Source organism: Pleurodeles waltl, chromosome 3_1, assembly GCF_031143425.1.
Source record: "Pleurodeles waltl isolate 20211129_DDA chromosome 3_1, aPleWal1.hap1.20221129, whole genome shotgun sequence".
Taxonomy (NCBI): Eukaryota; Metazoa; Chordata; class Amphibia; order Caudata; family Salamandridae; genus Pleurodeles; species Pleurodeles waltl.
In genome coordinates this window covers 1,971,323,811-1,971,349,816 of record NC_090440.1, presented here as the reverse complement: position 1 = coordinate 1,971,349,816, position 26,006 = coordinate 1,971,323,811, and the positions used below count along the sequence as shown (strand labels likewise).

At 43.3% G+C, this 26,006-nt stretch overlaps 1 protein-coding gene across 1 annotated transcript in view; it reads right to left on the bottom strand.

Moving 5' to 3' along the window:
* The window catches only part of ULK2 (unc-51 like autophagy activating kinase 2), a 360,264-nt gene extending 347,702 nt beyond the window's left edge, over positions 1 to 12,562 (bottom strand). The window contains exon 1 of the mRNA XM_069226356.1: positions 11,874 to 12,562. Within this exon, the coding sequence (XP_069082457.1) occupies positions 11,874 to 11,966 (93 nt within the window). The 5' untranslated portion in view covers positions 11,967 to 12,562. The remainder of the gene's footprint in view (positions 1 to 11,873) is intronic.
* Positions 12,563 to 26,006: the final 13,444 nt, after the last annotated feature.

The window sequence follows — 26,006 nt, the reverse complement described above, 5'->3', positions numbered from 1 at the left end:
TGCGATTATTCTTTATAATTACCCTCTACCCACCCACCCTTTCAAAACTCACAGAATCGAGAATAGCATTTTCCAACCCTGAAGCAGTTTTTCAGGCCCCACATTGCCACGCTGAAGGTGTCCTTCTCATTTCAGTCCGACTTATGAAATGGCTGAAGAATTAAGATGCCAACCGATCCTCTTTGGAGAACACGCACTGGCAACTCCTCCTTTGTCACAACATCTTCAAGACTTGCATATGAACAATATTTGGCTTAAGAAGAAACCACCTTCAATGGTGATTGATTTGAGAGTGAGGCAGTGTCTAACGGGTAACACTGTTTAATCAGAGAAAAAGACCAGACACAGAGAACAGGGACCATATGAAATAAGCAGAGCAAGATGCACGTGCATTTACCCCTAAACGCACTATCGTAAGCAGCTATGAGCAAGAGAGGGCTGTTTAGTAGAGCTAGAAAGTGCCTTTTATACCAGTCAACACAAAGGAAGAACTGAAGAGCACTGTAGATATGGAAGTGACTGAGAAATGGTGGCTTCAAGAAGTCACAGATTTCGGTGAATGGTGGCACAGAATAGGCACACTGCAGACCTGCTAAGTGGCTCTGAAGTCAAGGTATCCTGCAAACTCTTTTCAGCATCTATAAAGATGCACACATGGCATATTATATATATATATTTATTAATTATATATTATATATATATCTTGCCACATCGCGGATGAAATGGACTAGTGAAAGCGCAACAATCTACACTAATGGACACTGGGCATTATATAATTGTCAATTTAAATTGACAACAATAATGCCAGAGGGGAAACTTAGTTTATCAGAAAAAAAAAAACAACAGACATGACCAACCGGCCACCAGAATGCAACTTTAAATCTTGACCACCACCCTCCAAGTTATGTCAATGTACGCAGATTCATAGAAGGTCCTAACAGAACATAATACCAGAGCAACACAAGGACTTGACAATCCTAGAGTCGAATTCAAGCAACCTTTTTGTACTAGCAAGGGGTTTAGATGATATCTGTTGTGATGGGCTGAACTTATGTTGCCACTGGAATGTTATTAGATGATGGATATGGTTCACTGGGGAGATAAGCCTGCGTGGGGTGACCAATAGCCTTTTCAGCAATCTTGCACACTACACTTCTTTAGAGTGCAGTAGCAGGGGAAAGCATAGCTGATTGCAGCACAACTCCTCACTGTGTAGGGCATATTTGTTCCCTCCCACTTTGGGTGGGCGATGAGGTTGACATCTGACCAGGGAGTTTTGGGGGGGTGGGGTGCAATTCCAGAGGATTGCGGTTAGGTGGATGGGAGTGAGATAGGAGGGTAGTTGACTTGCTAGACCTTCGCAGGGGACTTAGTTGGGTTTCCTCTATTTTTAGCAGCAGAAGAAAGTGTATCTTCTCCTCAGAATCGTGTAGATCAGGCCACAGCAAAATTCAGCCACGCTTACTTTCCAGTTAGATGATTGAATTAATAACTTGGAATGTAAAAGGCCTGAACTTCTCAACTAAGCAACAAAGTGTGGTGGGCAGTGAGAGGGGCTTGCCCAGACAGTCTGTTTATAGGAAACACTGAGGGGCACAGACACTTCCTTCATGAAACACACATTATTCCTCACACAGATCTATGCTTCCACAAAGAGCAAGAAATGGGGAAGGAGTTTTTGACCGCAAACCTAATACAAAGGATTTCACATATGAAGTAGGGCGAGTGATCAAGAATAAAAATTAGGAGAGATATATGAAACTGGCAGGACAACACTGGGAGAGGCCCTATAATAGCCTAAATGTCTATGCCCTTAACCAGGACCAAGAACATCATCTTCTAAACTGGTTATGTAGCCGGGGGAACTGGTAGCTTGTTTTGGGTAGGGTACTTTAACTTGGTCCCAGATAGGACACTGGACAGGCATACCCAAGATAAATTCCTGTAGGGCCCCATGTCCAAAGAATTGCTCTAGGGACTTAGGGACTATGACCTGGTAGACATCTGGCAAGGCAAACACCCAGGTGAAGGGGAATTCATGTTTTTCTCTCATGCACACTGGTCCTATTCCCACCTGGATCAGCTGTGGGGGAACACAGGACGTATGTGAAGCTAAAAAGTCTGTGGCACATAGCGCAATAGCGACATTGGTCAAAGCAATGGTTACTTGGGACTCATTGGACTGGACTTTCGCTTCGCCCCGGTGTGGTAGTTTGATAAGTCCTTACTGAAAGACAGGGTCATTCAGCAGGAAATTAGCACAACAATCATGCAGTACCTTAAGGAAAACAACACAGGGGCTGTTACTCTTAATACACTCTGGGATGCCTTCAAGGCAATCTTTAGGGGACAGTGTATAATTGAGAAGGTGTGGCTGCAACGGATATTGGCAATACTCACAGGGCCACATTAGAAGCAGAACTTAGAAAACAAAAGGAAGCTAGGCTCTCCCAAGGACCTGCGGGCCATGGTCTGCCTTAAAGGCAAATTGAACCTATAGGCAACGGAAAAAGCAGAGAAAGAGTTGCTATGCCAAATGTTTTATCTCAAGAGGGACCAAGCAGGGATGCCTGTTGTCACCACTTTGTTTTGGCAGTTGAGCCACTCGAAGCCGCACAGAAAGAACAGGAATGTCCTTTGCAGTGGATCAGCATGTCATACACCTTTTTGTTCACAATAGTCTCCTATCTCTGAAGGATCCCTTACAATTAATCGCCCAAGTGATGGAGCTGATGGAGAAGTTTAGGAGAATGTCTGTGTTCAAGGTGAACTAGGCTATATCAGAGTTACTTATTGTAGAGTGGTCCCAAGATGTGAAAGTAAATCGTCAACTTTGGCCCCATATTGTTTTGCTTATGCAGCCAATTATCCCTGATTACTTGACATTATCAGGAATGACCTCCGCAGGTGGAAACATCTATACTTTAATGCTTAGGCAGGGTGGCGGTCATTAAACAAAACATATTCAGGGGTGTGGAATTTACTGAATTATCTACTTGTCCATGGGACAGGTTGCCTCTTAATTCTACTTGTCCTGTAAAATTATCTACTTGTCCCTTTGCTGCTATGTGGTGCGGCAACAAATTATGGCAGAAATCTCATTATGTAAGAGCCATTATAATAACCTCTCTAATTATGCCAGAGCTAATACTGTACTAGGGCTTGACTACTAGCAAGTTCAAGTTCTACTTTTTGTTGCCACCTTTCCACAGATCTACATATTGGGGATAGAGGAGGCAATAGTTCCAGGGCTGAAAAGCCTTTTAGTCTGTGAAAACCTACTAACTTGCATGCTTTAAGAATTTTCACCAGCTATTCTCTAATTTTTACCTATAGTGAGAAGGTTGGAAATTTACTCCTGAAAAGGGCAGAAGTAGAAGCTCTTCCAGGGCTGGGAAAAAAAGTGGGTGGAGGGAAAGTGAACTTCTAAACGCTTAATGGATTTTTGCATGAGCAATGAATTTCGCATTAATTTCTACACGTGCTAAAATACAGTTCACAAATATTTTCTAGGAGTATGATTTCCTGGTCTACGTCTGCAAGTTATTTTATTAAAGCCACTAATTCAAAGACATATGTCATGGGTGCACTTTTGTGACTTTCTTTAAGAATGAGGCCCCTAATTAGGTGTGGCGTTTTCCCTCTCTATCCATTTATAGATTAGCTTTACTGTGAGTGATAGGATTCTGCTCTTCCACAAGGAGCATATTGGCACACAAAGTAGTTTTGTTCAGTGCAAGGAAATACTGTGGCAATGTGTGCTTTTTGAGACCAAAAAACTTTATTAGCTTTTTGGCAATATTTGCTACGATGAGAGCTTGACAGCTCCCACAAAAATAAAATGTTACAAAAGCAATGTTAAAACAAGACACGCAAAACCAAAAGACTGACAGACAACCAATGTTGGATTGGTTGGCTTTGCCAGTGCCTGTTTATTTTCATGCTTCCCATAATCTTGTTGAAAATGGTTACACTGATCTTCCATTATGAATATTTTTGGAAATACTAGCATGCATTAACACATTTTACTAAATGATGCTTCAAAGAAATTGTACCTAAAATTTCACAGTTATTTAGCAAAACTTTTTTTTTTCCTACTTGCATTTTTTGCAAAAATGTTTACTTTGAAAGCAAGGAATCGTCAATCTTGCTTACAAGCTTTTGCAAACATTTGCATCTATTCAGAGAACATTCTGGGAGCATTATAAGTAGTCTCATATTGTTAAACTTTTCAAACGTGTGCACATGTTTTTTTTTTACTGGAACCACTGTTAATACTGCAGTGTGCCCTTACAACGTTTATTTAGAGCGCTCACTCGAATATATAATGCATTAATGAACCATACATACAAGTTTGAACTGCATTAACATATGGACACAAATATTACCTCAACTGCAGAAAGTTTTCTTCCCTATAAACTGGCAGCCAAACGGTTTGTGCTGCAGGGGGCTGGGCCTACTTGTCCCAAGATCAAAATTAACATGAAAACTTGTTGTCCTTGACCCCAAACAATATGTTCTGGGAGTCGGGCTAGAGGAATTCCATACCCCTGATATTACCCTGCTTGCTCTATCTTTTCCAAGCGCTATCATTTAACTTCTCGAAGAGAGAAATGAAGCTCATTCAGCGAGACAGTTTTATTTGGACCAGTAATAAAGCATGCGTCTCAAGAGCAATTATGAGAGTCTCCTGGAGGTCAGAAGGTCTTGGCCTCTCACATATGCAAAAATAATACCAAGAAGCTCAAATCTGCATTTTCTTTGAATGGTCCCAATACAAGACTGAAGGCCACTAGGTCTATATGAATGGGGCGATTCTGGGAAGGGCTCTCTGGGCTGTCCCTTGGCTCCCCAAACGTGCTAGGACCGTGTTATGTTACTTCTCAGAGATCCTTCAGATAACTTTCAATATATGGGATAATCTCACCAGAGATGGTGGGGCTAACAACCTTGCCGTCCACCCTTTTAGGTAATGCAGCCTTCTCCACAGGAAATGTAACAGGAATGTTCATGCAATGGGAGGAGGGGTGTAGAATTCTTAGGGACCGCTTCAGGAGGGGGAGAATTGATGAATTCCTAAAATGTAAGCAGGGCTTTCAGTTACATAAAACTGAGCGCTTGCGATATCTCCAGTTACGGTAATGGGCCCTTCATCTGGTCAATACAATGGCACCAACTCAGTTGTTAGCAACTCGGGAGGCATTGTTCACCACATACTGTAGCCCAAAAGGCTTAATTTCCAATATTTATGCCCTCCTAAATAAGGCACCACCTGATAAGGAATGGCCCTACAGAAAACAGCAGTTAATGGTCCTTGGCCGCCCTAGCCCCAGGGAAGCCTGAGAGAAATGTATAAGATTATGGAAATGTGGTGTGTCACACCCGTTAAACTGAAACAGATATATGGATCAACTGATGGGTTGTGCTGGAGGGACTGTCGATGGGAAGGTGGCTACATACATAAGTGGTGGTCATATTCTACATTCGCAGGTTTTTGGAAAGAGATGCTCAATTATATTAAGAGGCAAAAGGATACCCAATTAAACATGACCATGCAACCATAATCTTGGGTCCTAAATCAGCAGAAATGGCAGTATTAACTAAGGCAGACTGAAGAATAATACCCAGCTTAATACTGGGGATAAGCAATTCCTGGTGCTGCAGTGGAGAACCTTGATTGTTCCTTCTGTGCAGGAATGAGCAGGCAAACTATGGCAGGCCTTGTAAAATCCACTTGCCCACTCACTTTGGTGAGTCATATTTTATCAGGTCAAGCTATTTTAGGACCTCCTAGCCCCTTCAGGCGAGTTGACAAAACAGGTGTTCTGCTCAGTAGCAATAAAGACTCCTTTAATTCTTGTTCTTAATGTGTCACATTTGCTCTGTGATCAAAGACAGAGGTCAAAAGTCAGTTTGTATTATTACAACTAATTTTCCTTCTGAATGCAGAGTTCCAGGATTTTGTAAGGTGAACTGAAAGGCTGCTGGATGTCAGGTTTTTCTGAGCACACAATATTTAAATAACTAAGCCAACGGTACAAACAATTCTAAATATATTTCAGTAGTCATGAAAGCCCATTTATTGCACTTCAGTGTGATGAAAAAAAAACATTTCAATGGGATGAACACAACTCAGAACATTTTATTTGGTGATGTGCAAAGGATAAATATGTTTTCTGAAAATCAGTTTTCACAGATTATTGTTAATACACTATATAGCTCTATCTGTAAACTTGCAAGTAGGTGGGAAGTTTTTTGGAAATTTCTTGGAAATGTATTGTCTGTAAATGACCAGGTGCTACCACATCATGCTTTAATAATATATTTATTAAAAGTGAGTGTTTAAACATAAGCTGAGAAACATTCCTGCCTGGTGGCAATGCTATTAGTAAACTAAAAGGCAAGCCATGGATCATTTGTCCTCCATATGTGGGCTAGAGTCTTATTATACATGGAGCAAATGTTTAGTCAAATTCATTCAAACAAAAGAGTTTTTGTACAGCAGAAATGCTGAGCTCCCATATTTGATGGTGCACTCATGTGAGAATGAAGAAAAAGGTGACTGTAAACTAAAATATTTGCCTAGGATCACACAATTTAAGACCCGTTTCCAGGTGCAATACATTACGGTTGGGTTGAGTAGATTTTTCAAGTTACTCGACCTGAAAGTCTAGTAACATTTTTATGATTTTTTTAAGCCTGTATAGACATTGATCACCATAGAGAAACTGACATGGAACCTCACAGATATGTACCATAATTTGGACACACAACGACACCCCCGGTGGAAAACCTACTGGGCAAAGGCCTGATATATGACTGCCACTGATCTTTGAGGTCACTCCGTTTTGTGGCCTAAATGAAGACCCCATTGTCAATTTATGAGCCTAATAAGCAATGTGTGATAATGTAATCTTTCTCAGCCTTTGTATTGCTACTGTTGTGGCAATTCACACCTTAAGTCCACAGGAATGCTCTTATAAATTACAAGGGAGAAGGGGTTGTGAGCACTTTTGTGTATAATGAAAAACTCAGTAACATTTTCTTTGGGGGGGGGGAGAGAGATTGGAATCACTCATCTGTGATAGACTACTTCCTGGACAAAGGGCAGGACAAAGTAGTGGGCACCTCCACACCCCCCCCCCCCGCCCACCCGGCAAACAACATGTGCTTCAAAGACTGAGAAACTAAATCACATCTGTGTCTGAAAACAAATTATAAAAAGGGAAGTTGAGCCTCCTAAAACTATCAAACTGGAACAGTACATCTCTGTGGAGAAGATCAGCATGACTTCTGCCTGTTTTGACCAGGACTGTGGGCTGAGGTTTGCTAGTCTTCCTGCTGGGTTGAGGACCACTGCACCAATCCAGCCGTCCACCTAAATGCTGCTGTATGTGACCTCCATATGGCAGATGGGAGCCATGGTGAAAATACTGGTGCACAGCTGAACAAGAAGAGGGCCATTGCCCATGCAGTGTTGTGACCCAAAGCAGCTGTCGCCATATGTGTGCTGTTTGCAACCCCGAGGGTGGGAGCCGCGGTGAAGATAAAGACATTTACACTGGTACATAGTGTGACAAGCAGTGGGCCATCAACTTATGCAGTTTTGTGACTTGGATGGCCCCACGCCCAGACTGCACCGTTTGGGACACCTGTATGCCTTGTTGGGCAATGGTGAAGAGAAAGGGCTGTCTATGTAGAGCAACACAAAACTGTGAAGCAGAGCAGGTTATGACCCGTGGAAGCAGGGCAACGGTTAAGTCGCCCAAACCCAGAAGCACCTGAAACTGGAGCCGGACTCTGAAAATGTTACCACACGATCCAAGGAGTGTTGTGGACACCTACTGCCTAACCTGCAGTTTGCAGACTTCTGCTCACTGCTGGGCCACTAAAGCACTCCTGGGGTGCCCAAGAGCAGCTCCAGTGAGAGTGGGTAAGACTGACTGCCAGGCAACCAAGCCTTTGGGGACACTTGCTCTGACTAAAAACCCTACGGTGCTGAGACAATGACTTTTAAGAAGCCATAATAGAACTTCTGAAAGTTGTTCTTACTAGTAGGGCCTAACCTGAATTTTGAGACACATGAATGGAGAATAACCACCATCTTTAGACAGCAAAGTGGGACAAAGACTTACTCAGACAATGCTAGAGTGCCAGGCTTATGAAGACTGTATGTATTATTTGTTGTGTGCCATAATATACTTTGTGTTATCATGTAAAAACGACTTTTATTCATAAAAGCAAGTATCGAGATGTACAGTAATTTATTAAAGTTGCTGCATGTTTTCCTGAGTTGTGAGTCTGTGTACACCTTGCACCTACCTCCATCCTGAGAAGGTTGGACTGCTTGAACTCGCGCTACTACTGAGAGTAAAGTGCTGAAGGAGTAGTACTTGACCCATTTACTCAGAGTCCACGTAGTAGGTCTGGCCCGAGGACATCAGGAGTAAAAGGTCAAAAACCCATGTTTGGGCCCATTACCTACTGTTTGCCCTGTGAGCCTCTGGAAGGGATTATGACAAAATGCTTGGTGCAGGTAGTTACACAGAATGTAAACTCTTCAAACTATGTTTATGTACATACATATACATTTGCTGGGTAATGGGCAAGTGTACCAATAGAGAGAGAGAGATGGTGAGAGAGAATGATGTAGTTTGGCTCAACCCTTTGGTCTGAACCTCCCAAAGACTGGAAACTCAATAGAACTGACAGAGAGCCTGATGCAGGAAGGGTTTTGCTTATTCTGTGTTGATTGAGATGGGCCACCCATCTCACAATACTGACTGCACACCCCCACAATCACAAACCAGACTCCAGTCTGCAATGGAAATTTTGGAAATTCATACTCTGGAAATCATCAAATGGTGCGGAGATGCTATACCAGGGGTCTCCAACCTTTTCTGTAATAAGACTTACTTATGATCAATGAATATCATCCTGAGCTACTAATATTATAAATGCTGTAATAGTATGAACATCAAACAAAATTAAATTAGTGGCCACCATTTGCAAGATTACTGGCAGTGATCACCTCAGTTCATCAGGCATGTTAGAAAGCAGTAATGTCTAGAAGTCTTTGTTAATGTGGAATGCCTCTTGGTGAGTAACAGGTAGAAGCCATAGCTGCAATATCCCAGACACAAAGGTAACAATGTTAAGAATAAGTCATCCCAGCTCATCAGGATTTTGCACTGAAATATCAGCTTTAAATATAATTCGGAAATTCAGTCATTTATCTCCACTAATGAGTTTCTGAAAATGTACACATTCTCACCTTGAATTTTGTTTTACTTATATTATTTTAACCAACCAACACCTTTGCAGACCGGCCAACTTCACCAAACATCTCAGAGTGAGGAGGAGGAGGAGGCGGGCCTTGAAGGGGGCATGAACTTGTGCCGAGAACCACTTTTGCCACCACCCCAGCCCCAAACCCCATCCTCTAAAATATTTTTTTTTAAAAAATACATTAAAAAAAACTTGCTGAGGCTGCTGCGGATGTTCCGTGGTGTTTTCACACCCATTAATAGAAGTCGGCAGTTAAAAGCTTCCAAAAACGAGCTGAAACCCACTGTTTACAGTGGTTTTTAGCTCGTTTTCTCTGCCATTGCGTGATATTGGCTCCTCACCAGGTGACTGTATGAAGGGAGCCAATATTGTGTGTCACACGATGGCACCGTGTGAGTTGGCAGGCCTGCCTTCGTATTTAGTAGGCTGCACTGCATTCAGAAGAGCTATTTACAGGTAGTCGGAGAGCTATCAGTAGCTCAAGAACTTGGAGAAGTCTGGGCTACAATAATTGAAAACTGGGCTCTCGCTGTACACGTACTAATGTAAGGTGGAGTTAGACAGACTGTAAACAGTGCACTGTTTGTATCATGTTCCCACTGGAGGCAAATTCAGGCTGAAAACAGTAGACTATTTGTATTGTATGCTGACCGCAGACATTACATTTTAGTTCTTTGCTCGGTGCTCCCATAGACAGTGATCGACTTATATGTGTACAGTAGGCAGGTACACGTGCTGTAAGCACTGACCTCTTAAATGCTGTGCGCAGTCTCAAACACTGCACACTACTTATGACCTAGTACTTAATTAGTGCAAAGCTAGTGGTAAAGCAATGGATCGCTGTACAAGAGTAGGAGTGCAATACAAAGGCGATATAAGTACAGCTTGTATACATGTAATAGGATCCTCTCTGGTACAACAACCATGACAGAGTGCTGTTGTTTTTTTTTGTTTTTTTTTTACTATAGCCAGTTGAAGCAAGTGCTTTGTGTTGTGTGACACACAGACATCCCAAGGTAGATAATATGGATCACTCCCTTGGTGCAGACAGTACCGCTGTTAACACTGCACTTTTGTTTATTACTTCTGGTAGGTACATAGAGACAATGGAAAGTGCTACAGTACGCGGAATTATTGTAGGAAGGGCCCTTCTGATACTATCATTATGCAAAGCGGTATTACGCAAACTAGGCTGGCTCATAAGAGCAAACTAAATACTCCTGTGTGATTTCTACATTCCAGGGTTTGGGACGATGGCGGATTCAATGCTATTCACTTCAGTCTGATAAGCACCGAGTGAATAAATGAAAGAACCCATGATGTAATTAAAACGTTGAGGATATTACCATTGAGGAAGAACTTAAGCCAGTGAAAGGAAAAAACAAGCGCCCTCAATGGCACAGGTGGCTAAGCCTTTTCCACCTCAACAGAATGGATATTCACATAGATCCATAGCAGCATACACACAAAGCAGCATTCAAGACTGGTGGCAAAAAATGCTTCTAAATATTACAGCCACCGAAAGACAAACATTCAATATGTAAACACCGGAGACGCAATGTCATTCGTCACACAAGTTCATGGCCTTACTGCCTGGAACCAATGGGTCGTTATCAAAGAAAACCGGATGTCATCACTGTGAGGCGAGATGTACCCACCTGAAAGAGGAGCAAAATACATGCACAGAGACGGGCACTCAGATTACCTGCTATCAGATGAAGTGTTTGCAGGAAGATAGTTCAGTAGGGTGTTCTGCTGCAGCTGTATATGGGCCAGGGAAAAAGGGTGACAGAGCCTGTGTCTCCATCAGCACCAACTCTGTCTGTCATCAACACAAGTTAACAAAGTATACTACAGAGTTGGTTAAAATCTATAGTTTAATCGTGAACTAAAAGATGATGAATAACGTTAAGGAAATCTGCAAGTAAATGCAAACACGAATGCAAACGCCTCCAAGCAAAGCATGGTGCATACCTGCCTAATACCAATGAGTAGCACAACACATACTGCCGCAAGCTACATTTCCCCTGCGACTAGAAGGCCTAGAAGCCCGGTGGACTACATCAGAACATGCAAAGCAAGTGCAGGCCAATCAGTGATCTCAGAAACAGGGAATCTGTTGCCAGCACATATCTGCTTTCCAAAACATAAATCGTGTATTATGTAAAATCAATGTAACAGAACGTTGCTCGTGCAACTTTTGCTCCAAAGCTCCCATCACGGTCAACAAACATTAGAGAGTACATCTAGCAACATCACGGTCAGCTTTTTCAAGCTACATCTTTCCTAATAGTTGTCCGCACTCCTGCTGCTCAATGAAAAATATATTAACCGCGCAACGCACTAAACAGTGTGTCTACTGTTATATATCCAAATCCCTGCTTTGTGCCAATCAGAGCACCTCCTAGTTTTCAAAAGATTCTCACATAACCATGACAACTCGTTTTAAAGCTATTCCATGGCTCCTACTAGATCCTTTTATAACCCACACCATCAAATCGCTTCTACAAACCCTTAAATATCCCTCAGCATGCCCGTCCACACTAGGACCCCCAACTGCCAAACACACCAACCCAGTGCAGTACCTTCCTGTGGCGACCTTTGAAGACAACAGCAAAGGCTCCATGCCCTATGAGATCCTTTCTGCTGTACTCAAAGTCTCCGACCACCTCCATCATCAGGGAGCACTGGCTCGTGAGGCCAGACGACCATCAGTGACAAGGCGATGTCGGCGCTCTTAAGGGTCTCGGCACGGTTTCTCTCCGCTCCAACACGGGCAACGCAGCACAGCGCTCAGACGAGGCTGCAGACCAAGGGGCACCGACCATGGTGAGGGCAAGCACAGCGCTAAGAGGAGATAACAGGTGCTTTCCTTCAGTTCCTAATTTTGGAATCCATAAGCGTTCCTTGCTGTGGGGAAGGGGCATAGATTCAGCATGGTGGTGCTTCTCAAAAAGCCATCCTGTAGTTATAAATCATGCTGAGCTAGTAAAAAGTATGTGGGTCGCTCCATTGTTTCCAGGGACTGGCAAGCCTCACTGCAAAGCATACTGACATCCACAGACACGGGCTGACAGGGAAAACAAAGGTCGCTTCCTTATCCACGACTTAACGTAACCATCTGTCTGCTTCTTAGTCGGACTGTCCGAAAATTCAGCCTAATGTACGTCGCCCGTTGTTCATTTCCTAACGGATATCATTTGCCCACAATGCTAACACTTTCACGACGCACAACAACCAATGCCACAACTAAACATGTTCAAGGGAGTCGTCTGGGTGAGGGCGGTACTGCCTATGTGTAAGACGATCTAGGATTGGAGCACCGTGCAGCTCAGCCAATCCTACTGAACTGCCCAGAATTCCGAAATGCTGATTGGCTTTGGAGCCAACACGTTCCTCTGGCCAAACAGCCCTCCTACAGCCTGCAGGTGCCTCCCAGTTTGGAACTGGGTGGGCCGGGCTAGAGGTTGCTTGAGGTCTGTCAATCACGGAGGTGACGTCCTGCTGACTTTAGACAAGCGGATCTTTTTAGGCTGCCGCTGCCTACCGTTTGGAACAGTAGGGAAGGATGAAGGATAAATAACGGGTGCGAGAATTATGGCACTCGCACCGTCACGGTCTGTTGACGACTCTCAGCCGGGCGTTTTCTTTGGTTTGCTACCCAAGTTCCTGAGCTCAAGCCAGGCCGGTGACTACCTTGCAGTGTCCTGCAGGATCTGCGGGGACAGTTCTGTAAGGACCTCGTAGCGTTTATTGACACTAGCCTTTTAATACGTAAAACCGGTTCGAGTACCACCTTGTTGCCACACTGACCTACTGCTTGGCATCTAGCATTTTTTATTTAATGCGTTTTTATATAGCGCGGACTTTACCCTAAGGTGTCAGAGCGCTTCACAATAGGCAAAGTAAAGATACAAGAGGAGAAGAATTACAAGTGAGCCTGTTACAAAAACAAACGTTACATAACATGAGGCAATAGTGATAATTGTGCAAGTATCAAGAGCAAAAAAAATACACGAGGTAGCAAACGATACGTTACGAAAGGAAAAAGTGATGTGTGCAGGTTACAAGAGCAAATAAAGTACGAGTAGAGGTAAAAAAACTGCAATAAATGGTAGACACTCAAAACACTAAAACAATAGTTACGTTACATGAGGCAGTGGTGGCCGTTGTGCATGTATCAAAAGCAAACAAGATATAAGAGGTAGCAAGTGATACGTTGTAAAGGGAAAGGTGCAGTGTGCATTTTACAAACGAGTACATAATACAGGTAGAGGTATACTACTGCATTAAATGGCAGATACTCAAAACACAAAAACACCCTGGGAAGGCACTTCTATAGGCATGGAGAACAGAATTTCCTATAATGGAAGGACTTTCTTCAGAAAACAGAGGGCTTGAATTAAATTTGGAAGTGTCTTTGAAGGAGGAGAGCTTTGAGGTCAGTTTTGAAGGCCTGGGAAGAGGTGGTGGTCCGAAGCTGAGGTAGAAGTGAGTTCCAGATTCTCACCGCGTTGCCTGAAAAGGATTGGGCCATCGATCTTTCCTTCTTGAAAATGGGAGGTTCAAGCAATAACTTTTCTGCATTACGTGATGGTCTGGAGCCCCCAGAGTTTTTCAGTTTATTCACCAGGTAGTGAGGGGAGGAGGAGTGCAAGGCTTTGTGGGTGATACATGCAGTTTTGTAGATAGATCTTGCCTCTATGGGAAGCCAACGGAGGGTGGATAAAATGGGTGTGATGTGGTCGCTTCTTTTGGCCCCATATATGAAACGAGCTGCTGAATGGAGAATAGACTTCAGGGGGGAAAGGTGGGATTTGGGAAGGCCAGTAAGAAGAGAGTTGCAGTAGTCCAATCTGGAGAGAACCAGCGATTGGACCAGGGTTTTAAGGTCGTGTTCCGGGAAGAAGCGACAAATCCCCCAAAGAAGGCGCAGTTGGTGTCGAGCAGACTTTGCTATGGAGTCGATGTGGGAGAGTAGATTGAGTTTTTTGTCGAGTATGACACCAAGGGATTTTGCGCTCTCGACAATGATGGGCTTATTGTTCATTAGATTGATCTGATCCATCCATGATTGCACTGGGGGATGAGAAAGTGAGGAGGAGAGGAGGAGGAATTCTGTTTTGGAGGGATTCAGGATCAGTTGATGAGTTGACATCCAGTTTTGAATGGAGTCGAGAGTAGAGCTAAGGAAGGAGAGATCGTGAGTGGAAGCCACCTTAAGGTAGATCTGAGTGTCATCCGCATATAGATGATAGTGGATCCCGGATTTACTCAGGAGATTTCCCAACGGTTCTAAATAGAGATTGAACAGTGTGGGTGCAAGTATAGAGCCTTGAGGAACACCTTGACTGACCGCTAGAGGAGCTGAAAGACTGTTCGCTATTTTGATCATTTGGGATCTATCAGAGAGGAAGGAGGCAAACCATTTGAGCACAGTGCCCTCCATGCCCATTCTCTGTTGAAGAGTGTTAAGGAGAGTGTTGTGATTGACAGTGTCAAAGGCTGCAGAAAGGTCAATAAGAATTAGAAGACAAGACTCCCCTGAATCGAGAATCCGCAGCGCGTCATCAATCACTAGCAGCAGGGCTGTTTCAGTGCTGCAGTTTTGAATGAAGCCGGACTGGAAATTGTCAAGAAGATAATTTTCCTTGATATGGCGAGAGAGTTGTTTCGCTACACATTTTTCTGTGATTTTCGCAAGAAAGGGTAGGTTAGTGATGGGACGGTAGTTGTTGAGATCGTTCGCATCATCAGTGGGTTTTTTAAGCAGAGGGGTGACCTGCCCAGTTTTGAAGGAAACAGGAAGGGAGCCTTGACTGAGGGAGAGGTTGACCAGAGTGGTCCAATAGGAAAGAGAATTAGTATAGAAGTCAATGGCAATGGCACTAGGGATGGGGTCAAGAGAATGGTTAGAGGGCTTTGTATCGAGGATGCATTTAAGGAGAGCCTCACCAGAGATGGGGTCAAAGTTTTGCAAAATGGTTAAGGATTTGCGCTCCTCTGTAGGGGTAGGATGAATGACCTGATCTACAAGTGATTTTACCTTTTCGTCAAAGAATACAGCGAATTCCGCTGCTTTCTTTGTTGAATCTTCCAATTTGGAGGTTGGGGGAGAACTGTTTGGGTTCTTGATGAGGTCGAATAGTTTTTTGGGTCTATTTTTGGCTGAGTCAAGGAGGGATTTGTAGTGCGATGCTTTTCCAAGGAAGATGAGCTTGTGGTACTTGGATCTTGCTGAACGAAGCGTGGCCAAATTTTCAGTGGAGGGCGCTTGTCTCCATTGTTTCTCAAGGGCTCTTAGGAACTTCCTTTCTTCATAGAGGGATTTGTTGAACCAAGGTGCTAAGGGAGTGTGCCTTTTCTTTTTGCTTTGGAGAGGAGCGACATTATTGATTTCGACTGCAAGGACTGTGAGGCATTGGGAGGTGAGTTCGTTAACATCTAGGTCCGGGTCTAGCCTTGGAAGTGATAGCAAAGCAGAATCACAGAGGGTACTGAGGTCAATATTTTTAGTGTCACGGAACCAGGAAGTAGCCCTCTTAGGCTGACCAAGAGTTATAGAGTGTGATAGGTGAAGAGAGAATGGGATGAGGAGGTGGTCCGACCAGTCTACATGAATAGGGGTAGCGATAGTCAGCAAGCCTGCTTTCGAAATAACAAGGTCCAGGATTGAGCCTTTAGAGTGTGTTGTTTCTGTGCAGTGTTGGATAAGATCGTTTGCAGAGAGGAAGCTGGCCAGCAAATTCGCATAGGTGTCTTGAGGCGAGCCCCAGTGGACATTGAAGTCACCCACGAAGATCTGATTGTCACTTTGTGTGTATTGGTCGCTGATGCAGTCCGTGAGTTCCTCCATAAACGAAGGGCTGCTACCAGGCGGGTGGTAAATAGCATGGCTCCAGGATTCTGGATCTTGGAGTGCTATTGTTGTGGGTAGTATTTGGAATGTACTGTTATGATACATTCTATGTCAGGACCGGAGGTGAGGATTATGCATATCTTTCTTCACTTTTATTTAAACAGCCAGTTCAAAGTTCAACAGAGATTCAAACAACACCCATGAAGCCATCATCTCCATGGTAACCAGGGTCCAATCGCTACTCTCTCCCACGGTCTGTATATATATCCCTTGCTGTTGTCCTCTGTCCTCTTTCTTCACTGCTCGAGCGTCAGTTAAGCCTCTTTGGCCCTTAGTGCCTCTTGAGTGATTGTTTCATTGCGTTTTGACTGTTTCGATATAGCCTTGTGCCGGCATTTACTTTATTTTTTATTTTTATAACAGTATTTACTATTGTGTATTGTGACGCTCACCGCGCGTGGTAGGCTTTTTCGCCCGAGCGCAGATTCCATTCTCTGTGATGCGTCTGGTCCACCAGAGTGCGCTCTTGCGCTCTTTCGCTCTTGCTGGTGTTCCGAGGCGCGTTTCTTAGCAATTCGAGTCGCGGTGAGCGCTGGATCGCTAGAGGGATAGTGCAACAGGGGTTTTTGAGCTTGAGGCTCATTATTAACTCCTCCAACCCCTGCAGAACACCGCATTTGTGATAAGGTCGGCTCCTGACTGGGGAGCATAGCGCAGCAGCATAAGCGCTTGCAGAGGCCACTTGGCCTCTTCTCTTTCTGACAGGAGTGCGGGGGGGCTACCCTACTCATTTCTACACAACGTTTCTCTTGTCTACTATCTGCCCACCGTGTCCCTCTATAATGCAGTCCATACAGGACCACAGTTTTTTCCCCAACCTGTCCCCAGGGAAGGGCCTTTCGCAACGCACTCTACCTCCTGAGGTGGATGTCCTACTCAACACAGGCCATAGCCAAGGCCCTGGCCCCCCTGAAAGAGAGTGTAGCAAAATTGTCCGAACAGGTATCTAAGGGGACAGGCATGTTTGGGGGGACGGGAGCTGATCCTAAAGCATCAGTGAACTTGACGGCTCCCAAGAAATTGCACAAGCGCGACACGGGGCACCTGGAGGGCATTGAACGCCTCACCAAAGTTTTTCGTAAGAATGCACGCGTGCTAAAGCGAGCACCCTTCTGGGAGGGGTCTTGGCACTGAGAGACCGTTGAAGAGGTTCACCCCTTATTAGACCCTGGCATGGGGTCACCCAAGCGGGTTGAGGGGGACACAGAGGGAGGTTCCTCCTTTGACGAGGAACAAGACTCCGGTCGTCCATGGTGTCCGGTTCCCACCACACATACCCGCAGGAGGCAGAGGACTCCAATGGATGCATTCCTGCAGGTTTGGGGGCGAGACCAGGGTTGTGCGTTTCCCCCTTTCTTACTGATTCCGAGAGTGTCAGCCCAAGTGCGTCGTCAGGTAGCTACGGTGGTCCTGATAACCCCACTATGGAGGTCACAAATGTGGTTTCCATCCCTACTGGAGCTCTCCTGCGACTTTCCAATACTTCTCCCGGACTTCCCGACAATTCTCTTGGACCCCGGGGGGCACCATCACCCTCTGGTCCGTCAAGGCCACCTCACTCTGATGCTTGGAAGATTTCCGGGCTCGCTGGGAAGACAGCCGACTTTCAAAGGACGCTGAAAAATTCATTCGACCGGCCTGGGCTCCGGGCACATGCAAGCGGTACAGGTCCGCCTGGAATCGCTGGGTTAGTTGGTGTGTGGAAAGGCACGTCGATCCCACGGAGGCCCAGGTTACAGATCTCATAAATTTTCCAGCGGAGGCTGGTTTGTCTTATTACTCAATCAATTCTTTTAGATAGACGATCTCGGCAGGACGCCCCCCGCTGAACAATTGCCCGGTGGGGGAACACCCAGGGGTGTGCAAATTGCTTAAAGGTATCAGAATATACAGACATCCAGAACCCAGGTATTTGGATTTATGGGACTTCAATCAGCTTCTGCGTCTTTTGTCCTCTTGGCAGGACAACCAGTATCTCTCCCGGAAGGAATTGTCAGCAAAACTAGCTATGTTGCTATGTGCCATCTCGTGCAAAAGGGTGTCGGACGTGAGAGCCCTTGATATATTGGTGAGGGTTTTCTCTCCTAAGGGAGTGACCTTCACTGTATCCAGACAGACTAAGTGTAATACCAGGTCGGTAACCTATCCAGCTTTTGCACAGGCGCCTAAATTGTGCGTTGTAAGATTTCTGAAGACATACGAAGAAGTAACGGCCGACCACCTGGGGAAAGGCAATTGTTGATCTCCATAAGGAAACCCTTTAGGGCAGTTTCCTCTCCTTCGATCGCTAGGTGGATCAGTTGGGTTCTGATGGAAGCGGGCATCAATGTACAAATTTTTGGGGCACACTCCACTCAGGGTGCCATTGCTTCCAAGGCCGTCTAGTTAGGTGGTAGGTTGGAAGACATCATTAACGCTGCTGACTGGTCGTTAGAGTCTACTTTCAAAAAGTTTTACTTTAAACCTATTCACGAAGCAGCCTCTTTAGTGGTAAGTAAGCATTAAACATGCATAATCCCCGCCTCCGGTCCTGACATAGAATGAGAAATTTCCTAGCTATCGAGAAGGACATTTTCAGTTCTATTAAGGACACAGGGGCGAGGATTATCCCGCCCAACACAAGGGATGTGTCTCCCACCCGAGAGCTGATTGGACACAACACCACTGGAGGTGGTATCTACATTTACAATGGTCAGATGAAGAATCCTGGTTTGAAATTGTTTCTCGCTTGTTGGTGGCTTTGATGTATTTAGTGTTGTTTCTGAGAGGGGAATGCATACCCTACAATGTATAGTTATTTCAATTGTTCAGACCTTTTTTGAAGGAGGCACGTCCAACTTGCTCACTGTGTTGCATTGTTCTCTTAGTGTCGTAGGCAGCAGCAACTTGAGGATGCCTTAACTTCCTGTCGCAGTGAAGTTGAGGACGGACAACGACAGCAAGGGATATATATACAGACCGTCGGCAAGAGTAGCAATTAGACACTGGTTACCATGGAGATGATGACTTCATGGGTGTTGTAGTTTGAATCTCTGTTGAACTTTGAACTGGCTGTTTAAATAAAAATGAAGAAAGATATGCATAATCCACACCTCCATGTCCTTAATAGATTTGAAACTTTCCTTCTCAATACCTAGGAAATGTCTCATTCTACTGCTGAACGTGGAATCCATATTGTGTTCTGTACTTGTTTTTGCTTAAATGATAAAGGGTTGCACATTCGTGTGTGCCATGCACTGCGGTTAGATAACTGGTCGAACAGCGGGAGCAGCTTGTTGTGAGCTCCACATTGATTTGTACTGTGACTTAAAAAATAAAGTATACGTTTTTACACAATCTACCTTGGATCCTCATTTTACCCCATTTGGCGATGAGCTGGAGAAGCAGGAGCTCAGACAAGCACATTTTAGTTTTCGCCGTGTTTGTGTCTTGGCGAACACGACACCTACGTATCTGGTAGGTCCATTGGAGCCATGAAGCAACGCAAAGGTTGCTGGTAGGGTAAAAAAACATTCTGCCATTAAAAATAAAATAGTAAGGAAAACATTTTAGAGATGCTTGAGTCTTGTTGCGCACACTCTCTATAATTTAGGCGTTGGTGCACGCATGCAAGAATAGGAAGGTGTGCATGGATCCAGAGGATTAGTTGTTTGAACCGATAACCTTTAAAACTGAATAAAATTATTCTACACCAGCACACCTTATGTCAAAAATCAACAATGTTGAACTTTTAAACAGTGCAGTTTGTGGATTGATGGATTTTCCATTACTGTGAGGCGCACACCTTATATTTAGTGCATCACTTTTTCAAGTTCAACACTGAGAGCAACGCAATACCCATACCTGTGATTAGCCAAATATATGCCTGCATGTTAATGCATAACTTTCATAGCAGCAATATATTCAGTTTTAAATGTCATTTATTATAGACAGTGCTGATAGTTTATTACAGTGTTAAGAAAATTATTAACCAAGGTCACAACTAAGCAACAACAACTTTATTGGCAAAATATAAGATGGCTGCAAATAATTTTGCACAGATATCCACATTTTTACAAGTTCCAGACAAACCACCTCTCAAATGGAGCGCTTGGTTAAGGTGTTTTGAAAGTTACCTGTTTGCCACTGGGGCTAATGGTTTTCAACCCAAGTACAAAACAGCTATTCTGTTTAGTCATCTGGGGAATGAAGGCAGATAAGTATTTAACAACTTACCCAAAGCAACTCCACCATCTGCAGAATCAGGTGACTGGAATGAATATTCTGAAGCTATTTTCAGATTGATTTTCTGAAGAACCTAGTGTTTTGTTGGGAAGATATTTTTCGAAGAGGAAGAAGACGTCAGAAGACTCTGCAGAATAATTTATTTCAGCTCTTAGAAGTCTGGCAGGTACTTGCAATTTTGGTGCATCATCTGACCCTTATATCAAATACCAATTTGTATTCAACTGTTTCTCAAAGAAAATTCAAGAAAGGCTGTTAAGTTGCAGGGCCCCAACACTGATTGAAGTTATTGATTGGCTAAAAGTATATAGAGATCGATTCTATCAACAAAACTAGTGAGCCAAGAACTAATGCCTATGCCAGATTCAGGAGTGAATATTGTATGTGACAATGAGCACGTAGATGCTATTCATGAAAAAGGAAAAATCGTATTGCAGTAATAATGTATCTTGTTACAGATGTAGGTCAAAATCACATTTATGTATTTTTGTCCATTGTCCTGCAGTTGGTAAGCGTTGCATGAAATGTGAAAAACCAGGACACTTTCAAGCTGTGTGTAAGAGTAACAAATCTGAAATCAAGGTACATAGGGCCCGATTACGACCTTGGCGGATGAGATACTCTGTCACAAACGTGACAGATATTCCGCCAGTTATTTTACAAGTTTCAAGGTCGTAATCAGGCCCATGGTGTTGAAGTAGAAGATGACATAGCAACTTTAGATTTAGATAACTTTATTTTGTCATTAGATTGTGATGTACCCATTAGCAACAAAGTTTGTAATATGCAGATAGTTTCAAGTATATTATTGAACATGATGTGTGATTCCGGGGCTACTATAACTATCATTTCAGACACCTTTTTCTACCAATATTGTGGTTCAGAAAAAAAATGTTTAAAAAACAGACATACATCCAAAAGCTTATGGAGAACAAGATGTAGAGATGTTAGGTTTCTTTGTGGATCAAATTATGTGTCTGGGAAGAAAAACTACAACAAACATTTACGTAGCCTTCAAAAGAAGACACATAGTTGAATGGCAAGACTTAGCCAAGTTGGGTTTGATGCTAGTGCGTGGTGCTGATCCGCTTTTTAGAATTGCTGATGTTCCAATTTCAAGTATTGTCATGAAGGATGTTTATAACTCAAAAGACATTTTAAAAGATTTTCAGGAAGTTTTTTAGTGGAACAATTTGGACATATAAAGAAATACACTCATTCTATAAAGTTTAAGAAAAATGCAGTCCCAGTATGTCACAAAGTGAGACCAATTCCTTTGAGTGTTAGGCATGAATTATAGTCTCAAATGGATAATACGGTAGCTGAAGGCATTGTTAAAGTAACTGACTCATTAGAATGGGTGTTCCCTATAGTTATTGTGAGGACAAAAAGATGAGGACATCAGGTTATGTGCAGACTTGAGGAGCCTTAATAAAAACATTATCGTGGATTACCACCCTCTACCTAAGGTACATGATCTACTTGCTAATATTGGTGTTTCCAAATGTTTCACATTTCTTGATCTAAAATCAGCTTACCACAAAATACTCTTGGAGGAAATGTCCCAAGATTTAACAACATTTGTTACCCCCATTTGGGGCATACAAATTTCGCAGACTACCATTCGGCTCAGCCTCTGCGGCTAGCGTTTTTCAGCATCTAATGGACACTATGCTTGAAGGCATAGGTGGTGCCTAGGCTTTTCAGGATGATGTTTCAATACATGCAAAAACATTGAAAGAACATTATGCAATTCTCAGCAAAGTTTTAGAAAATTAAAACAATTTAAGGAATAAGGTATTACTCTTTGTGAAGGAAAATGTAAATTTTTGGTAGAAAACATGGACTATTTAGGTCATTCTTTTGGACCTAATTGTATTTCACCAAAGTTTTCCCTAATTAGATCATTAGAGGATACCAAAGCACCTTGTGATAAAGGCAGTCTATGTTCATTTCTGGGTCTAAGTGAATATTATTCCTGTTTTGTGCCGGGCTATGCGTATATTGTATCATAACGGTAGATGCTAGCCAGATTTGTTTGGGGAGCTATATTTTCTTAAATGTCACATGAAAAAGAAAACACTATCACATTTGCCTCTCGCACACATTGTGAAAGTGAATCTCACTATAGCACAATTGCGCAAGAGGCATTAACATGTTCCTGGGCTGTGGAACAGTCCAAAACGTATCTATGGGGTTCAGTGTTTGACTTAATCACAGACAATAGCCACTTATTCATCTCTCAAATGGAAATGGGCCAGGGAAGGCATCTTCCAGAATGGTCAGATTATTGTCTAAACTACAAGGCTACAATTTTACAGTGAAGTACATTCCTGGGGGAAGAAATGTTGGAGCGGTTTGTTTGTCTAGACTTCCATTGGAGAATGAATGTTACAATATACTAGAAGAGGATGAATGTGTAATTGCTTTGGTGCAAGACATTTTTGAAAATGAGGGAATCTTAACACATCAGCAAAAGTTTAAACAAGATCCTACTTATCAAGCAGTGATACATTTTCACTGGAAAAGTTTAAACAAGATCCTACTTATCAAGCAGTGATAAATTATACGGAAAATGGTCAGCCAAATGAAAAAAATGCCGAAGCATTATTAAGACCATACATACAAGTGCATTCGGAACTTGCAGTGGTTCCAGGTGTTATATTAAGAAATTATGTTTGTGTGCCTTCAAATGCTTTAAGGAATATCTTGATTCACATGCACATAAAGGTCACCTGGGAGTCAACAGCACTTCGAAAAATATTAAACAGTTCTATTGGTGGCCTGCAATGGAAACACAGGTTGCCACATTTGTTGATGAGTTTACTACTTGTCTGGTTTCAGACAAATGTTGGAAGTTTGCTGAATCACCTGTTCAATTAGTCCAGTTACCTGGTGAAGCATAGCAAAAGGTGGCTTTTTATTTTGCAGGCCCATTTGAGCTACTACCTTCCAGCAAAAGATACATGATAGTCTTAACTGACTATTTTTCAAAATGGGTTCATTTTGATTTTGCAGGTGCACCAAATACTGACTCAGTTATTCCATTTTTGAAGAAAGTTTTTAGTATTGACGGTCCGCTGTCTGAAATAGTTAGACAGTGGAACACATTTTACTTCTTTACGCATTAAAAAAGTTGTTGAAGAACAACACATGAAACACATCAAAGTAGCACTATACTCACCTTCTTCAAACGGATTAGTTGAAAGAATGAACACATTCTTAAAAGAAGGTGTGCAAACAGTGATGTCCATAGGTTGTAATGTTGAAAGATTTTTGAGAGAAAATTTAGGCGTATCATTTATCTCCACAGAGTACAACAGAAATACGCCCATTTGCACTATTGAGAAAAAGAGACACTTGGGGTTGTCCAGATTGGATCAAAAGGATCGTTGGTAGCGAAAGTAATAGATGCAACAGTTATTCCAGTTTAGCCAACAAAGTATTATTGAGACAAAATACAATCAAATACAAATTTGACAGCAAACATCATGTGAAACTAATAAACTTTGATGTGGGTGATAGGGTGTTAAGAAGAATTCCTTTTAAAATTAGAAAAGTAGAATCCAAGTTGTCTAGACTGGTCTGCATTGAACAAATATCCAAAGGGGCATTGTTATTGGCTGGCAAATGATAGATAAGCTACTCCAGTGCAAGCTGCGAAAATACAGTCAGTAAAAGATAGCAAAGTAGTGCATGAATTAAATTCAAGTTTTTGGTGTCTTCCTTCAACTATTAACACACCCAATACTATTGTAAATGATTGTGAAAACGAACTATATGAAAATGGAAATAAGAATTGTAGGAAGCTGGCTCTCTATATAGTGTACTAGAATGAAGAACACTGTGCAGAGAGTCCAGTTGATCTCCAAAGATGTGCAGAGGCAGAAATGGATAGATCTAGAGTTCTATTTGTGGTAATGTGGGCGAGCAGCTAGACTTATCAAGGAGTCATGTTAAGCATTTGTTGTACTCACAGAGGCAACACATGAGACACACTGAAAGAATAAATCTGAGACCAATTCAGAAAAACACAGTTGCTTTTATATATGCTGTGAACCAAAGAACTTCAATATCAAGTAAGCAGGTTTGAAATTAAAAATACTTTTCTGTTTCATAAATCGACAGTGAAGTTTTCAGAGTCTTCAATGTTAACCTATGGAAGGAAAACAACAAATGCAGTTTCTTAGGTAAGTACTGATCTTACAATCCCAGGCTTCAGGGTTTCAGGCTAACGCTGGGCATGGTTCAGGTTAGTACCAAGATGGCACCCAAAGTGGCACGAGGGCAGCTGGGTGCCAAGGTCAAAATTCGAGTCCAATGTTAGTCAATTGAGACTGGGGGGGACTGAAGACGCGCTGCTCCCGCGTAAGTACAGGTGGTGTTAGAGGTTGGTCTCCGAGGGTTGAGGCGAGCACTGGGGGGGGGGGGGGGCACAAGGCAGCACCAAATTTACACCCTCAGTGCTGTGTGAAAGTGTACCAACACAGTGTCAGGCGCCCAATGTTATTGAATGGAAACGGGGTATCCGCTGCAGCGGTGCTTACAGGTGAGTAGAGCAGAGTCAGGGGTCGATCTCCTGGAGATGGGGTATGTACAAGGGGGAGGGGCACAAGGCGGCACCAAACTTACACCCTCAGTGGCACAGGAGTGGCTGGGTGCACAGGTGCTGCAAAACTCCTTTACTTTCTGGGGCATGCTTGGCCAGTAGAAGTGGTTGAACCTCTGACTGCATTTTTTTGTCTGGCCAAGACGCATAGCTAAGGGGAATGTCATGGGCCAATGTTAGGAGAAACTCTGCATTGCTGAGGCACTACCAGTCTCCTGGTAGCACCAGGTTTAAGGTCTCTGGCCTCAGTATACAGGAGCCCCGCCTCCCATTAGGTCCTGTGGGCACTACTAATATCACCTTTTACCTGTGCAGCAGCCTGCTGCCTCAGACCTTCAAGAGTGGAACAGGTTTGTTGTCCCTGGCTCAGATCTTCTCTAGAAGGTCCCCCTGGTCCTAGGAGCTCTGCCGTGTAAGACCCAAGCTCCTGAGGCTCAGTTCCCTCTCGGGATGTTAGGTCCTGTTAGACTTGGCATCCTTGGTGTGGTCTCCCCTACCTTTCTGCCTCTGTTTCCCAGGTTGTTGATGTGTGCTGAACTCTGTTTTTGCTGTTTTCGATACTCTGGGCACTTTACCACTGCTATCCAGTGCTAACGTGCAAGTGCTCCTCTGTAAAATGTATGCGTAATGGCCTTTCCATGATTGGCATATTTGATTTACTAGTAAGTCCCTAGTACAGTGCTCTAGAGGTTCCCAGGGCCTGTAAATCAAATGATACTAGTGGGCCTGCAGCACTGGTTGTAAACATGGCTCAGACCTGCCACTGCAGTATCTGTCTGTGCAGTTTTAATCTGCCAATTCGACTTGGCAAGTGTACCCACTTGCCAGGTCTAAAGCTTCCCTTTTTCTACATGTAAAGCACCCCTAAACTAGGCCCTAAGTAGCCCCATGGGCGGGGTGCAGTGTATGTTTAAGGTAGGACATATACTAGTGTGTTTTATATGTCCTAACAGTGAAATACTGCCA